The sequence below is a fragment of the Pristiophorus japonicus genome, chromosome 2 (assembly GCF_044704955.1).
Source record: "Pristiophorus japonicus isolate sPriJap1 chromosome 2, sPriJap1.hap1, whole genome shotgun sequence".
NCBI classification, from domain to species: domain Eukaryota; kingdom Metazoa; phylum Chordata; class Chondrichthyes; family Pristiophoridae; genus Pristiophorus; species Pristiophorus japonicus.
The window spans coordinates 350,476,436-350,493,090 of NC_091978.1; the positions used below are offsets into that span (position 1 = coordinate 350,476,436).

A 16,655-nucleotide genomic window follows, 5' to 3' on the forward strand; every position below is an offset into this window, starting at 1 on the left:
AGTGGACCTGAGTCTATGATCGGATCTGCCATGATCGTATTGAATGGCAGAGCAGGCTCGAGGGGCTGTATGGCCTACTCCTGCTCCTATTTCTTATGTTCTTCTGAAGCAGCTGAAGATAATTGGTCCTAGGATGCTGTCCTGAAGAACTCCTGCAGCAATATTCTGGGACCGGAGATGATAAGCCTCCAACAACCACAACTATCTTCCTTTGTGCTAGGTACTGGCCATTAGAGTTTTCCCCTTCAGTTTTACTAGGGTCGAATGCTGCCTTGATGTCAAGGGGAGTCACTCTCACTTCACACCTGGAATTCAGTTGTGGAATCCTGCCAAAGTACACCCTGTACCGTGTGAGTGCATGACTGCGCTTGTGGAAATCCAGCTTTAAATAAATATTTTGCTGAGTTGAACTGCTGAACATAAGCACAATATTTAACTGGAAGAACTGCTTGGAGCACAATAATGTTGTAACAGGGAAAGGCACACTTTTTTTTACTAAATAACACCCCCTTCACAAACTCTCTACTTTTGAAAGACAATACAGCCGTACTTTAATAATTCCTAAGGATTTTAAAAGACTTTCTGCACAATTTTCTCCCCTCTTCTGCTGTGGGGTATGCGACCAGTAGTCCCACTCTCTCTCCACTCTCCCAAGTGGCCATTACTGAGCAGTGACAGTGAGTGTCACACCAAATCCTAACCTGTCCAAACCTGCAACTTCTGCTTCGATTGTTTATCCACCTTTCCCTTAAAAGATGCATTGGTCTCTGCCTTAACCACTCCCTATGGCAAAGCATGCGGTGCTCCAACAACCCTCTGTTACTTGACATACACTTCCGTGCACTTCCTCCAGGGGTCGTTGGATAATGATCAGAAACAGGCAACCTGGCTGATTTTCCCTTCACTCACCAAGGCTGCTGGAGCCAATTGTAGCTCCCCTCCAGATGCCACATATGTGATCAGCTAAATCAGCACAAACCAGGGATCAAACTGTAGGGGTGCTATAACTGGGACTTTTCTTGTGTGTGTGGTGTGTACATGTATCAGCTATTCACTGGATAAACTCTCTCCGCCATCAGCGAACCCTCAAAGGATAGTGCAACACAAATTTCCTGGACTTTAATGCAGTTGCATCACTACCTGAAACAACGCCAGATAATGTGACATTTTCCACTGGAGCTTTTTCTTTATTAATTCTCAGGATGTGGGCACCACTGGCATTAGTTCATCATCTTTGGTTACCCCGGGCTGTCTTCTTGAACTGTTGCAACCCAAATGCGGATTCTTTGTGGCCGTTTATTACAACTGAGTGGCTTGCTAGGCCACTTCAGAGGGCAGTTAAAAGTCAACCACATTAACTTTCATCTTTCGGATGAAATGTTAAACCAAGGCCCCGTCTGCTCTCCGGTGGAAGTAAAAGATCCCATGGCACTATTGCAAAGAAGAGCAGGGGAGTTATCCCTGGTGTCCTGGCCAATAATTATCCCTCAATCAACATCACAAAAACAGATTATCTGGTCATTATCACATTGTTGTTTATGGGAGCTTGCTGTGCGCAGGTTGGCTGCTGCGTTTCCCACATTACAACAGTGACTACACCCCAAAAGTACTTCATTGGCTGTAAAGCACTTTGAGACGTTTGGTGGTCGTGAAAGATGCTATATAAATGCAAGTCTTTCTTTTATTGGTGCGGACTGGAGTCACATAGAGGCCAGATCAGGTAACGGCAGCAGATTTCCTTCCCAAAAGGACAATAGGGAACCATGATCACGTTTTACCGATACAGGTACCAGCTTTTCATTTCCAGATTTTTAAAAAACTGGACTAAAATTCTCAGATTTGAAATATGAAATTTGAACTGACATGCCAAAGCATTTGATGCTCCAGCCAGCCTCTATGTAAAATAAATTCTCCTATTCTCCTTATTCATTTAATGCCAATTTTAAATTGATGACCCCTTGTCATGGACTTCCCAACCAGAGGAAATTGTATCTTCCTATTCTCTCTTTCAAAACCTTTCATAATTTTAAAATGTCTTTTAAGCCTCCACTTAGCCTTCTTTGCTCCAGTAGAAATGGTATCTTAACTCTTTCTACATAACTACAACTTCCTATCCTCAGCATCATCCTGGTGAATCTGCACTGAATGCTCTTTATGGCTTTATTGGGCCTGAAATTCCGGCCTCGCCGGGTCTGTACGGAGTGTGTACGGACCCGGGGAGGCATTGTAAAAGCCGGTTTTCCGCGCATCGTAAAAGCCGGTTTCCGGCGTGCGATGCGCATGCGCCGAAAACGAGCTTTTCCAATCTGTCCGGTTCTGGCTTGACAGATCCAACGCATCTTGGGGAGAAGGACATACGTACGGGCGGGATTGCACTATTTGCCCATCTCTTACCCAGTGAATGTCTTTCAAATTCTTGCGCCTGGTAAAAGCAGGCACATAGCTTACTTTTACCAGCATAAGAGTTTTAAAACATATAAAAAATAACATTTTAAAACACATTTTTATGTTAAAAACCCTGCCCACTAAGGTAACTTTATTTTAAACCCTAATTACAAAACTTTTTCAAAAATCCGAGAAATATATATTTTTTCTAACACATTTATTAACTTTAATTTAAATCAATGTTAAATGTGAGCAATTAAAACATTTTTAAATTTGTGTTTGGGAGGAGGGGGTTTCTCGTTCATAATGGGAACTCCGTAAATAGGAGTTATGATGTTGAATGAGAATACTGTACCTTCATTGGCTGTCCAGTGCCATGTGACTCCAGCTTCTCCTTGCGCATCTCCAAGACATGAACACGCTCCGATGTGCAGGAAAAGGAGGCCTCAGACCGGGATCGCTGGAGGGTGCAGGAACAAAAGTAGGTGCGGATCGTTTTTTACTATTTTCAGGTGAGCGCCCGCGGGAAGCACAGCACCAGGTTTTCAGGCCCAATATATTTTCTACAATGCCCAAAACTGCACAGTGTTTTAACTGAGGCCTAACCATTACCTTGCACAAACTTACCATTACCTTTTTATTCTTGTATTTTATGTCCCATCTATAACATATGTGGTGGGCCTTTTTATGGCTTTTTCTACCTACACTCATCATCATCATCATCGTAGGCAGTCCCTCGGAATCGAGGAAGACTTGCTTCCACTCTTAGCATGAGTTCTTAGGTGGCTGTACAGTCCAATATAAGAACCACAGTCTCTGTCACAGGTGGGACAGATAGTCGTTGAGGGGAAGGGTGGGCAGGGAGCCTGGTTTGCCGCACGCTCCTTCCACTGCCTGCGCTTGATTTCTACATGATCTCGGCAACGATCCTCAAGGAGCACAGCGCCCTTCCGAATGCATTTCCTCCACTTAGAGTGGTCTATGGCCAGGGACTCCCAGGTGTCAGTGGGGATGTCGCACTTTATCAAGGCGACTTTGAGGGTGTCCTTGTAATGTTTCCTCTGCCCGCCTTTGGCTCATTTGCCGTGGACAAGTTCTGAGTAGAGCGCTTGCTTTGGGAGTCTCGTGTCTGGCATGTGAACTATGTGGCCTGCCCAGCGGAGCTGATCAAGTGTGGTCAGTGTTTCAATGCTGGGGATGTTGGCCTGGATGAGGACATTAATGTTTGTGGGTCTGTCCTCCCAGAGGATTTGCAGGATCTTGCGGAGACATCACTGGTGGTATTTCTCCAGCGACTTGAGGTGTCTACTATACATGGTCCACGTCTCTGAGCCATACAGGAGGGCGGGTATCAGTACGGCCCTGTAGACCATGAGCTTGGTGACAGTTTTGAAGGCTGCACTGGAGGCGGTGTTGGATCTCGTCATCAATGCCTGCTCTTGTTGATAGGAGGCTCCCGAGATAGGGGAAGTGGTCCACGTTGTCCAGGGCCACACCGTGGATCTTGATGTCTGGGGGGGGGCAGTGCTGTGCGGCGAGGACAGGCTGGTGGAGGATCTTTGTCTTACTAATGTTTAGCGTAAGGCCCATGCTTTCATACGCCTCAGTAAATATGTCGACTATGTCCTGGAGTTCAGCCTCTGTGTGTGCACAGACGCAGGCGTCGTCCGCATACTGTAGCTCGACGACAGAGGTTGGAGTGGTCTTGGACCTGGCCTGGAGACGGCGAAGGTTGAACAGCTTCCCACTGGTTCTGTAGTTTAGTTCCACTCCAGCGGGGAGCTTATCAACTGTGAGGTGGAGCATGGCGCTCGTAACTTTCAGCGAATTACATATTTGCTCCTTCGGACCTCTCCGAAGGTTTCGCATTTCTTGTTTTGCCTCTCAAAATGCATTGCATCTCACTTCTCCACATTAACTTGCAACTGCTACCATTCTGCCCATTCCACTAAGCTAGGTCCTCCTCACTGTTTGCTAATCCCCTCACCACCTCCACTTTTGTGTCATCAACAAATATCGATGTTCTGCTCCCTATGCCCAAATCATCTGGAAAGACTGAGCCCTGTTCGACCACATTTGGAGTACTGTTTTCCGTTCTGGGCACCACACCTCAGGAAGAATATACTGGCCTTGGAAGGAGTGCAGCGTAGGTTTACCAGAATGATATCTGGACTTCAAGGGTTAAATTACGAGGAGAAATTACAAGTTAGGTTATATTTGCTGGAATTTAGAAAGTTAAGGAATGATTTGATCAAAGGTTTCAGGATATTAAGGGGAACTGATAGGGTAGATAGAGAGAAACGATTTCTGCTAGTCGGGGAGTCTAGGACTAGGGGGAGAAGTCTAAACGTTAGAGCCAGGCCTTTGAGGAGTGACGTTAGAAAATATTCCTACATGCAAAGAGAGGTAGAAGTTTGGAACTCTTCCGCGAACGGCAATTGATGCTACTTCAACTGTTAATTTTAAATCTGAAATTGTCAACCAAAGGTATTAAGGGATATGGGGCAAAGGCGGGTATATGGAGTTAGGTCGCAGATCAACCATGATCTCATTGAATGGCGGAACAGGCTCGAGAGGCTAAGTGGCCTACTCCTGTTCCTATGTTCCTAATAAAACTGACAAAGGGTCATCGACCTAAAACGTTAACTGCACGTTTCTCTCTGCACACCTGCTGAGTATTTACAGCATTTTATATTGTTATTTCAGATTTCCAGCCTCTGCACAATCTTACTTCTGAACCATAGACTTTCTAACAATTAAACATACCGTTGCTATGCTTCAGGTAAATACAGAAAGTAAATAATTGGACAAACAAAGGTTGTTTTTTTCTGCCTAACTGAACATAAATATAGATTCACAACAGTGGCTAGATTAAGTTCCATACAGAATGGGATAAAATGTACTTGAATTTGGAATGTTAAGCTTATTACAAACAAGATCAGGCATGAATCAGTTTGGTACAAAAAAAAATTTTCATTAACTGCTTCTGTAGGTTTTATAAAAACACACTGGACCCTGAAACCCGGCAGCCTTTGATCCTCGTGTAAATATTGGGGATCTGCCCACCAATAACTGCTAATGCTGACCCTACTAAAGTTGGTGAGGTCAGAGGGAGGTCAACTCTTTTAAATGTGAATGGTAGGCGTCTGCACCATTAGTGATGAGTCTTGGGATTGGAAAATCTTCAGGAATTCCCCAAATCCTCAGGGCTCTTGGCTACAGTTCAGGCCCCACATCTGCTGTTGGATGGGCTGCTATGCTTGGTCCCACGCTGTGTACTGGCCCCAATGCTCGTGCAACCACTCCTCGCTGCTAGCTTTGTTTGGTCTGCCTTTCACAAGGCCCCGCTGGAACTACCGAAGAAGGGCATGAACCCTTCCCCGGCACAATCCACAACCCTTCGGTCGCACTCCTGTCAGACACGACGGGAGGGTAGTGAAAGGGCTGTAGAATTTACGCCGCTATGTGCTTATATAATGATGCTGACTATTAAAAAACACGATGGCACTAAGTTTGCTTGGACATTTCTTCAATTTTTAAAAACTACAAGGTAAAATAAAGGTGCTGGAAGAATGTATTTGTGAATTCCTATTTGCTTTGAATGTGCTGTCATGACCCACTCCCAGGATGATAAGCAAACAATCAAATTACTTTGCAACAGCTTGTCTGCAATCTGGCGTGAGTATCAGAATTAAAAAGATATTTCTCTTCCAAACAGCCTCAGGCGAGGATTTAGACCCCATCACGATCGGTGAGCACACGCTTCAGGTTGTGGATCGTTTCACTTACCTGGGTAGCTCCGTGTCGAGAGAATTACACATTCATTCAGGTGTCAGCCTTGGCTCAGTGCTAGCATTCATGCCTCTGAGTCACTCCAGAAACTGGGCTGACATATCAGTGCAGTACTGAAGGGGTACTGCACTGTCAGAGGATGCTGTCTTTCGCATGGGACATCTACCCTCTCAGGTGGATGTAAAAGATCCCATGCCAGTTTTTGATGAAGAGCAGGGGAGTTCTCCCTGGTGTCCTCACCAACATTTATCCTTCAAATCAACATCACTAAAACAGATTATCTGATCATTGTCTCATTGCTGTTTGTGAGAACTTGCTGTGCGCAAATTGGCTGCCGCTTTTCCTACATATCAACAGTGACTACACTTTAAAAAGTACTTCATTGCTCGTAAAACACTTTGAGATGTCCCGAGGTTGTGAATGGTGCTACATAAATGCAAGTCTTTCTTTCGTTCAGACACTTGAGAAGTACACCATTGTTTTTGGTCCCTGCCACAAACTCCGTTCCCTGACCACCATTTCTATCCCTGGCAACTGTCTTAACCTGAGCAAGACTGTTCGCAACCTTGGTGTTGTGTCTGACCCAGAAATAAGTTGCTGACCACATATCCGTTCCATCACCAAGACTGCCTACTTTCACCTCCGTAAGATTGCTTGACACTGACCCAGCCTCTGCTCATTTGCTGCTGAAGCCCTCATCAATGCCTTTGTTACCTCTAGACTTGATTATTCCAATGCCCTCATGGTCAGCCTCCCATTTCCACCCTACTTAAACTTGTGCTCATCCAAAACGCTGCTGCCTCTATCTTAACTCGCTCCAAACCTCGTTCACCCATCACCCTAAACCTCGTTCACCCATCACCCTGTGCTTGCTGACCTTCACCAGCTCCCAGTCCAACAACACCTCAATTTTAAAATCCCCATCCTTGCTTTCAAATCCCTCCATGGCTTCCTTCCTCTCTATCTACGTAGACTCCACCAGCCCTACAAGCCTTCGAGATCTCTGCGCTCTTCCAATTCTGGCCTCTTATGGATCCCTGATTTTAATCGCTCCACAAGTGACGGCTGTGCTTTCAGCTGCCTTGGGCCTAAGCTCTGGAATTCCCTCCCTAAACCTCTCCTCCCCTCTCCTCTTTTAAGACACTCCTTAAAACCTGCCTCTTTGATCAAGGGTTTCGTCATTTGTCCTAATATCTCCTTCTGAGGCTTGATGTCAAAAAATTTTTTTTTTTAATTGATATCTCTCTTGTTAAACGCCTCGGGACGTTTTACCAAGCTGAATATGCTATATAAATGTAAGTTGTTGTTGGTGGCTCCAACACCCACTGTAAATATGTAAAGTGGGAATCTCCTGATACTCTGCAGACACTGGCAGATTTAGCATTGGAGGCTCCTGGTATGGGCATCCTGGCGCTTATGTCAAGATGTTGCCCCTGCAGATTTTTAGGACCAATGCACATGTACCGTGACCCTCACTATAAACAATGGAATAGGCCGTATCATCTTTTGATCAACCCATTGGTAACCTCTGCCACTGACTCTGCCAGATTATCCACTGTCAGGGGGCGGTTCCTGTTTGTGGTGGGCTTCCGTATTATGGGAAAATCTTGAGTGCCTGCCAATATCAAGGGGGTAATGTAGCATTTGTAGCCACTTGTTGGTGCCATCAGTACGAGGACATTTTCTGGGTACCTTGGCACCCTATGCAAGGGGGCAGGGTCGCCCCACTAACATGCCACTTTTTCCTCCAGGAGTTCAGACCGAAGCCTGGACCCTCAGATGGGCATCATCTGCTCACCATCTGGCAGATCCCTGGCTAGAACTGAGGATACTTCCAGCCACGCAAACCCCTGCCCTGATGCAGGGGAGACCATGTTTGGGGCAGACACAAATTCACTATGATATCATTTTAATTATACATAGGGAAAATACATTGCAGATGAATAATTGAAGATACAGTGGTAATTCTTTAAGAGCAGTGTTGCTTGGGACTGCCATTGACAGCACTATTAATTTGTCCAGAATTGCTCAAATTGAAATCCTTATGGACAATGTCCCAGAACAATTATGGCTTGTATAAATATTGAATAATAAAATGCTTCTCATTCTGGGTTTTCTGAAGTCACTTTCTGAAAACATTCCCAGCTCAGAAATCATGATAGATGAGTTGATCAAGACCAGCCCCTAATTTCTTCGCATGCAATGAACTACATTCAAAAATGGACCTTGCACATACAGTTCTGAACTTGCACCAACTAACTGAATCACGTCAAGTATGTGCAGTTCTTTAGTACAATGAATATGGTACAGCTGCAGTCCTAGTAAGTATAATTATAGCATTCACAGCACAGAAAGAAGCTATTTGGCCCATCGAACTGGGCCAGTGCTAGCTCTTCAACTTGTGTTATCTATTCATTTCCTTACCCATTCACCGGACCCTTTTATGTTCAACATTTTGAAATATGCATCAGATTCCCTTTTAAATGAGTCTCTGTCTCAGTATCTACTTGTGGGAAAGCATTCCCTATTCTAATAATCCTCTGTGTGAAAAACCTCTTGTAACCTCCCCCCGGAGTTCTTTCTGTGATAATCCTGAGTAAATTCCCTTTTTGTTAATGATTCACCAATCAATGGAAACAATCTTTCACTAATTACTCTCTCAGATTACAAATTTTTTTAAACGGTTCTCATTTTGGAATAGGCCACAAGAACAAACTTGTATTTACATATTAACGAATCGTACCCTCGGGCCTCCCAAAAGGTTTTAAAACTAATGGACTACTGTTGAAGTGTCACTGTTGTTATATAGACAAACATGGCAACCAATATGTGCACAGTGAGTGAAACGAATGAACGGATAATCTGTTCTTGGTTGAGGAAGAAATGTTGGGTAGGACAATGCTCTTCAAACAGTGCTATATGGAATCTTTTTCCTCAACCTGAACAGTTTATGGTCTCATCCAACAATAGTGCCTCTAACAATTCAGTACGGTGTTGAAATCTCAGCCTGGTTTATGTGCTCAAATCCGTAGTGAGGTTTGAACCTACAACTTTCTGAATCAAAAACTAGAGTGCGAACAACTAAGCCACATTGTCCTTTAGTCCCATTAATCATTCCAGCATTTTCTGTTTTCATTTCAAATTCCAGCATCCGCAGTATTTTGCTTTTGTAGCCCTTAGTCTTCTGAGCTGCACTAAAAATACATCAGATTTTTCAAGGTTTCCTTTGTAACTATAATCTTTCAGCCCTGATATAATTCCAATAAATCTTTACTGTTCCCTTTCCAAGACTCGAATATTCTTCCTATAATGGGGTGCCTAGAACTGCAGAAAATCCTCCAATGGTAGCCTTACCAATTTCTTCTACAAATTCAACATCAGTTCCTTGCTTTTATATTCGATAATCCAGATTCACTTGACTTTTTGATGGCCTTTTCTACCTGTACTCCCACGTTTAAAGATCCATGTATCTGTACTGCTATACCTCTCTGTTCCTCCACACTGCTAAGAATCTTATCATTTAGGATATACATCCTTTCATTGTTCTTTTCCCTAAAATGTACAGCTTCACATCTCCCTGCATTAAACTGTATCTGTCACCAATCTGACCACGCCACTAAGCTACAGCATCTGCATCTTCTGTGTGCTTCCTCACAATTTGCCATGGCCCCTAATTTCAATATCATAGAAACATAGAAAATAGGTGCAGGAGCAGACCATTCGACCCTTCGAGCCTGCACCGCCATTCAATATGATCATGGCTGATCATTCAACCTCAGTACGCCACCCCCAGCCTTCTCCCCATACCCACTGATCCCTTTAGCCGTAAGGGCCACATCTAACTCCCGTTTGAATATGTCCAACGAACTGGACTCAACAACTTTCTGTGGTAGAGAATTCCACAGGTTCACAACTCTGGGTGAAAAGATTTCTCCTCATCTCGGTCCTATATGGCTTACCCCCTTATCTTTAGACTGTGTCTCCTGGTTCTGGACTTCCCCAACATCAGGAACATTCTTCCTGCATCTAACCTGTCCAATCCTGTCAGAATGTTATACGTTTCTATGAGATCCCCTCTCATTCTTCTAAATTCCAGTGAGTATAAGCCTAGTCGATCCAGTCTTTCCTCATATGTCAGTCCTGCCATCCCGGGAATCAGTCTGGTGAACCTTCTCTGCACTCCCTCAATAGCAAGCACGTCCTTCCTCAGATTAGGAGATCAAAACTGCCCAAACTCAAGGTGTGGTCGCAGCAAGACCTCCCTGCTCCAATGCTCAAATCCCCTCGCTATGAAGTTTTGATCTTGTGCTTATGTTCCATTCAATTATATAAAGAGGTCATCATTGAGCCAAAGGACCCTTTTAAGAACAGCAGTTGGCAATATTTTTGGAACTTTAAACTAAGTAGACTAAAACATTAAAAACTTTTTTACAAAAATATGCCCCTCAGTTTTAAACACCATTGGTGGTCGAGACTGGGAAAACAGCCACCATTATGTGATTCTGTAATCTCACTGCTAATAAACATCAGTGCAAATGGAAGTTTAAGAAATACGCCATTGAAAGCGAAGGTTTAATAAATATGTCGGTGAAAGTGAAGGTTTAATATACTTCACTGTAGGCGATTTAAACTAAAATGATAGGAAGGTGGGGAAAAGTCTACGTTTGGGTATCGAGAGAGAGCAGGATTAATGAACCTATTGGATTAGAAGCAGAAAGCTTACCTGAAATAAACAGCGAGAAAATACTATAGAGAAGCAAAAGAAACAGGCTACAAGGCAGTAAGAGATACGGGCCTGGAGTTTCTGCTAGGTTGTGCTGTTTTTTCAGCGCAATTCACGCGAAGTCGGCCAAACCAATGCAAAAAATCGCGGAAGTTTAAGCGCAAATTACGTCCAGCACACTTAAGTTTCTGCAATCTTTTGCACTACTTTAAAAAATATTGGGCTAGAAGCTGACCCCACCCACAAAACTGGCCACGCCCCCAGATCAAATTAATCGCCTTTGCAAGTTTCCGCTATTATTTTTTTACTAAGAAACTGACTATGTATACCAATGTAACTAGCAATTGATTTTGTTTAGCTTTTCAATGTCATTTTCAGTTATTTAAAATTGGGTTCCTCACAGGTGGTGGGCGGTGATTAAAAATGTTTATTTTTTGTGATAAACCCATATTAATATAACTGCACCAGGTTACCATTCTTAAATATACCAGGTAATATTTTTTAATGCAAAAATGTTTTTTTTTAAATTTATGTTCGAAAACACTGCCCGATTGTGCTGGGTCAAGGAAGATTTTACATTCGGCGATATGCATTTGAGTGGAAACTTGAGACAAAAAACCCACTTCTTACAACGAGTGCAATTTTGAGTGCAATTTGCCCACGGATTGCCGACTGCGCCCAAAGCAGAAACTCTTGGTGACAAACACTGTGGAGATGGGGCAAGGATACAAAACATTACATGAGAAAACCAGGACAAAAATTAAGGGTTAATGTTGTGGGAGGGCAGTAAATCGGCTGGCTGTCACACTGAACCAGGTAGGTGGGGTCTGGGAAGGGGATGGGCGAGGGTGGAGCTGATCCCAATGGGGGTCGTGCCCCCCAAATTTTGGGCCTTTTCTTGAGATTCTTTAAAATACTCTTTAAAGGCCGTTGGTTAGGTCGCTCACCTACTGGTCCAATTGGGCCGAGTGTACGCAGCATATACAACCGGCAGAGGATTCCAATGTGCATATTTAAGCAATCTCCCGCAGGTCTGTTGCTCTCATATTTACAGGGCCGCCCCGACATCACACAAGGCAGGTCTCGGACATTTCTCCCTCTCTCTTCATCCATTCTTCCCTCTTTCCCCCCTCTTTCTCTCTCTCTTCACCCATCCCTCCCTCCCTCTCTCTTCACTCATCCCTCCCTCTTCACCATCCCTCCCTCTTTCTCTGCCCCTCACTCCTCTCTCTGCCTCTGCCTCTCTTTCTCTCTCTCCCCACCTTTCTCGCTCGCTCCTTCTCTCAATCTCTCTACTCTCTTTCTTCTCCTCCTCTCCCACTGCCTTCTTCCTCTCTTTCACTCCTCTTTCTCTCTCTCACTCCCCTTCTCACTCTCTCCCTTAGCTCACTCACCCCTACTCTCTCCCCCTTCTCCGCCTGTTCCCCTCTCTCTCACACTCTCCCCTTGCTCTCACAGTCATTCCCTCTCCCCACTGTCTTCTCTCTCTTTCCCAATCTCCCCTCTCTTTTACTGTCTTGTGTCATTGTCAGCTGTGGCTCAGTGGGTAGTACTCTTGCCTTTGAGTTGTGGGTTCAAGTCCCACTCCAGAGACTTGGGCATAAAAATCTAGACTGACATTCCACTCTGAGGGAGCACTGCACTGTTGGAGGTGCCGTCTTTTGGTTGAGATGTTAAACGGAGGCTCCGTCTGTTCTCAGGTGGACGTAAAAGATCCCACAGCACTATTTCGAAGAGCAGCAGAGGTATCCCCAATACTTACTCCTCAATCAACATCACTAAAAGAAACAGATTATCTGGTCTTTACCACATTGCTGTCTGTGGGAGCTTGCTGTGCAAAAACTGGCTGCTGCGTTTCCTACGTTCACAACAGTGACTATACTTCAGAAAGTACCTCATTGGCTATAAAGCGCTTTGGGATGTCCGCTAGTTGTGAGAGGCACTATATAAATGCAAGGCTCCCGAAACAGGCACTCTACTACGACAAGCGAGCCCCAGGAGGGCAGAGAAAACGCTTCAAGGACACCTTCAAAGCCTCCCTGAAAAAAATGCAACATCCCCACCGGCCCTTGGGAAGCCCTGGCCCATGACTGCTCAAAGTGGAGGAGGAGCAATTCGGGAAGGCGTTGAACACTTTGCGTCCCTTCGCCGGGAGCACGCGGCAGTCAAGCGCAAACAGCGGAAGGAACGTACGACAACCCAAGCACCTCACCCACTCCCCTGCCCAGCCTGTGACAGAGTCTGTAGATCCTGCATTGGTCCCATCAGCCACCTTAGAACTTATGTTGGTGTGGAAGCAAGTTATCCTCGACTCAGGCGGACAGCCTAAGAGAGATATAGATGCAAGTCTTTCCCTTCTCACTCTCTCACTCACTCTCTCTCTGTCTCCTGTTACAGGAGGCGGTGTGGGGAGGGGGGGGGGGGGGGGATACCTCTCACCTTTCTCACACGCTCCTTTATTCCTCCTGGTGACCGGGGTGGCTCCCTCCCTCTCCGCCCGGGTGGCCGCGGCTCGCAGCTCGCAGCCGTCGCGGTAGGTGATGCTGTCGCTGCCGCACACCTGCTCGGGGAACTTGCACTGGCACAGCCCCGGGCTCCGCCGCTTCTTGCCCTGCCGCACGCACTCGTAGCCCTGGGCGCAGCGGCCGTAGCGGTACTCGCGGCCGCCGCAGGGGTGCCCCGGGCCGGCGGCACACGCGGCGCAGCAGCCGCACGGCTCGGTCAGCTCTCCGTGCGGGCAGCCCCCGGCGGGCAGGGCCGGGCACTCGGACAGCACGCAGGGAGGGCACTGAGTCGAGCCCGGCTTCTGCTTGGCAGCGGCCGGCAGGAGCAGCAGGAGGAGCCCGCCGAGCAGCTGAACAGCCATCCTGACAGTTAACATTGCAAATAACTCGAGCCGGTAAGACCCGGGGCCACTTATACAGCAACTCAGGCTCCACCCAAACTATCCTCTCATTGACACACACGAAACAGAAGTCCCATTGACACTAAACTCCCATTCACACAAACTAAACTAAACTGCCACGCACATAAACTAAACTAAATTAAGCTACCATTCACATCATCTAAATTAAACTCCCATTCACACAAACACAAATTAAACTAAACTCCCATTCACACAAACTAAACTAAATTGCACTACCATTCACAATAACCAAACTAAACTATAATACAAACAAACTAAACTAAACTCCCATTCACACAAACTAAACTAAACTACCGTGCACACAAACTAAACGAAGTTGCACACCATTCACACTAACTAAATTAAACTACCATTCACACAAACTTTTAAAAACATTTTTTATTCGTTCCTGGGATGTGGGCATCGCTGGCAAGGCCAGCATTTATTGCCCATCTCTAGTTGCCCTTGAGAAGGTGGTGGTGAGCCGCCTTCTTGAACCGCTGCAGTCCGTGTGGTGACGGTGCGCCCACAGTGCCGTTTGGTCGGGAGTTCCAGGATTTTGATCCAACGCCGATGAAGGAACGGCGATATATTTCCAAGTCAGGATAATTTGTCACTTGGTGGGGAACTTAGAGGTGATGGTGCTCCCATGCACTTGCTGTCCTTGTCGTTTGAAGTGGTAGAGATCGCAGATTTGGGAGGTGCTGTCGAAGAAGCCTCGATGAGATGGTGCAGTGCATCCTGTCGATAATACACACTGCAGCCACGGTCAGATAATGGTGGAGGGAGTGTTTAAGGTGGTGGATGGGGTGTCAATCAAGCAGGCTGCTTTGTCCTGGATGGTGTCGAGCTTCTTGAGTGTTGTTGGAGTTGCACTCATCCAGACAAGTGGAAAGTATTCCATCACACTTCTGATTTGTGCCTTGTAGATGGTGGAAATGCTTTGGGGAGTCAGGAGGTGAGACACTCACTGCAGAATACACAGCTTCTGACCTGCTCTTGTTGCCACAGTGTTTATGTGGGTAGTCCAGTTAAATTTCTGGTCAATGGTGACTCTCAGAATGTTGACATTGGGAGAATCGGCGATGGTAATGCCATTGAATATCAAGGGGAGATGGTTAGACTCTCACTTATTGGAGATAGTCATTGCCTGGCACTTGTGTGGCGCGAATGTTACTTGCCACTTATCAGCCCAAGCCTGAATGTTGTCCAAGTCTTGCTGCATGCGAGCATGGACTGCTTCATTATATGAGGAGTTGTGAATGGAACTGAACACTGCAGTCATCAGCGAACAACCCCATCTTATGATAGAGGGAAGGTCTTTGATGAAGCCGCTGAAGATGGTTGGGCTGAGGTTATTGCCCTGAGGAACTGCTGCAGCGATGTCCTGGGGCTGAGATGATTGACCTCCACCACAACCATCTTCCTTTGTGCAAGGTATGACTCCAGCCAGTGGAGGGTTTTTCCCCTTGATTCCCATTGACTTCAATTTTACTAGGGTTCCTTGATGCCACACGCGGTCAAATGCTGCCTTGATGTTAAGGGCAGTCAATCTCACCTCACCTCTGGAATTCAGCTCTTTTGTCCATGTTTGGACCAAGGCTCTAATGAGGTGTGGAGTCGAGTGGTCCAAACTGAGCATCGGGGAGCAGGTTATTGGTGGATAAGTGCAGCTTGATAGCACTGTTGATAACACCGAAGAGTAGATTGATGGGGCGGTAATTGGCTGGATTGGATTTGTGGAGAGGACGTATCTGGGCAGTTTTCCACATCGTCAGGTAGATGTCAGTATTGTAGCTGTACTTGAACAACTTGGTTAGAGGCGTGGCTAATTCGAGAGCACAAGTTTTCAGCACGACAGCCGGGATGTTGTTGGGGCCCATCATCTTTGCTGTATCCAGGACGCTCAGCCTTTGCTTACTATCTCGTGGAGTCCTCAGGAAGGGGCTGAGATGAATCATTCCACTTGGCACCTCTGGCGAAAGATGGTTGCCTCTAATCTAACTAACCTAAACTAAACTACCATTCACACAAGCTAAACTAAAATCTCATTGACACAAAGTAAACTGAAATCCCATTGATACAGACTAAATTACATTCAAATTGACACAAGCTAAACTAAACTAAACTGAGTATTTTCAGCATTTTCTGTTTTTATTTCAGATTTCCAGTATCCACAGTATTTTGCTTTTGTATTGGTGTTTAATTCACTTGTCTTCTAGGAATGTCCACCTTGAAGAAGTTCTGCTCTTCGCTCCGGTGGGATTTCCGTTTGTCTGTTTTTAACCTTGTTACCTTTTTTTTGTCTTCTAATACTCCTGTGAAGCGCCTGAGGATGTTTTACTACATTAAAGGTGCTATATAAATACAAATTGTTGTTAAAACCTGTTACATCTCTAACTTTTTCCAGTTCTGACAAAAGATCATTGACCTGAAACGTTAACTCTGTTTCTCACTTCACAGATGCTGCCTGACCCGCTGAGTATTTCCAGCATTTTCTGTTTTTATTTTAGATTTTCAGAATCCGCAGTATTTTGCTTTTGTAAACTAAACTCCAATTGATACAAGTTAAGCTAAACTAAACTATATTAAACTTCCATTCACTCAAACTAAACTGCAGTCCCATTGACAAAAGCTAAACTAAACTAAACTGCCCTCTACACAAACTAAATTTTCATATTTACAAACTAAAATATACATTCATCACAATATCTGACTGTTATTAGATTATATGACTAAAATGACATTTGTATCTGATTGAAATGAGATTGATTTTACACTGATTTGAGATAAAAGTCTAGTGCCAGGCTGATACTAGATTAATATTAGACTAGTATGAGGCTCACATCT

General features: G+C 45.1%; 1 protein-coding gene across 1 annotated transcript in view; it reads right to left on the reverse strand.

Annotated features, from left to right (window-relative positions):
* The window catches only part of igfbp7 (insulin-like growth factor binding protein 7), a 33,790-nt gene extending 19,994 nt beyond the window's left edge, over window positions 1-13,796 (reverse strand). Inside the window, exon 1 of the mRNA XM_070872323.1 lies at window positions 13,340-13,796. Within this exon, the coding sequence (XP_070728424.1) occupies window positions 13,340-13,781 (442 nt within the window). The 5' untranslated portion in view covers window positions 13,782-13,796. The remainder of the gene's footprint in view (window positions 1-13,339) is intronic.
* Between the last annotated feature and the right edge of the window lie 2,859 nt (window positions 13,797-16,655).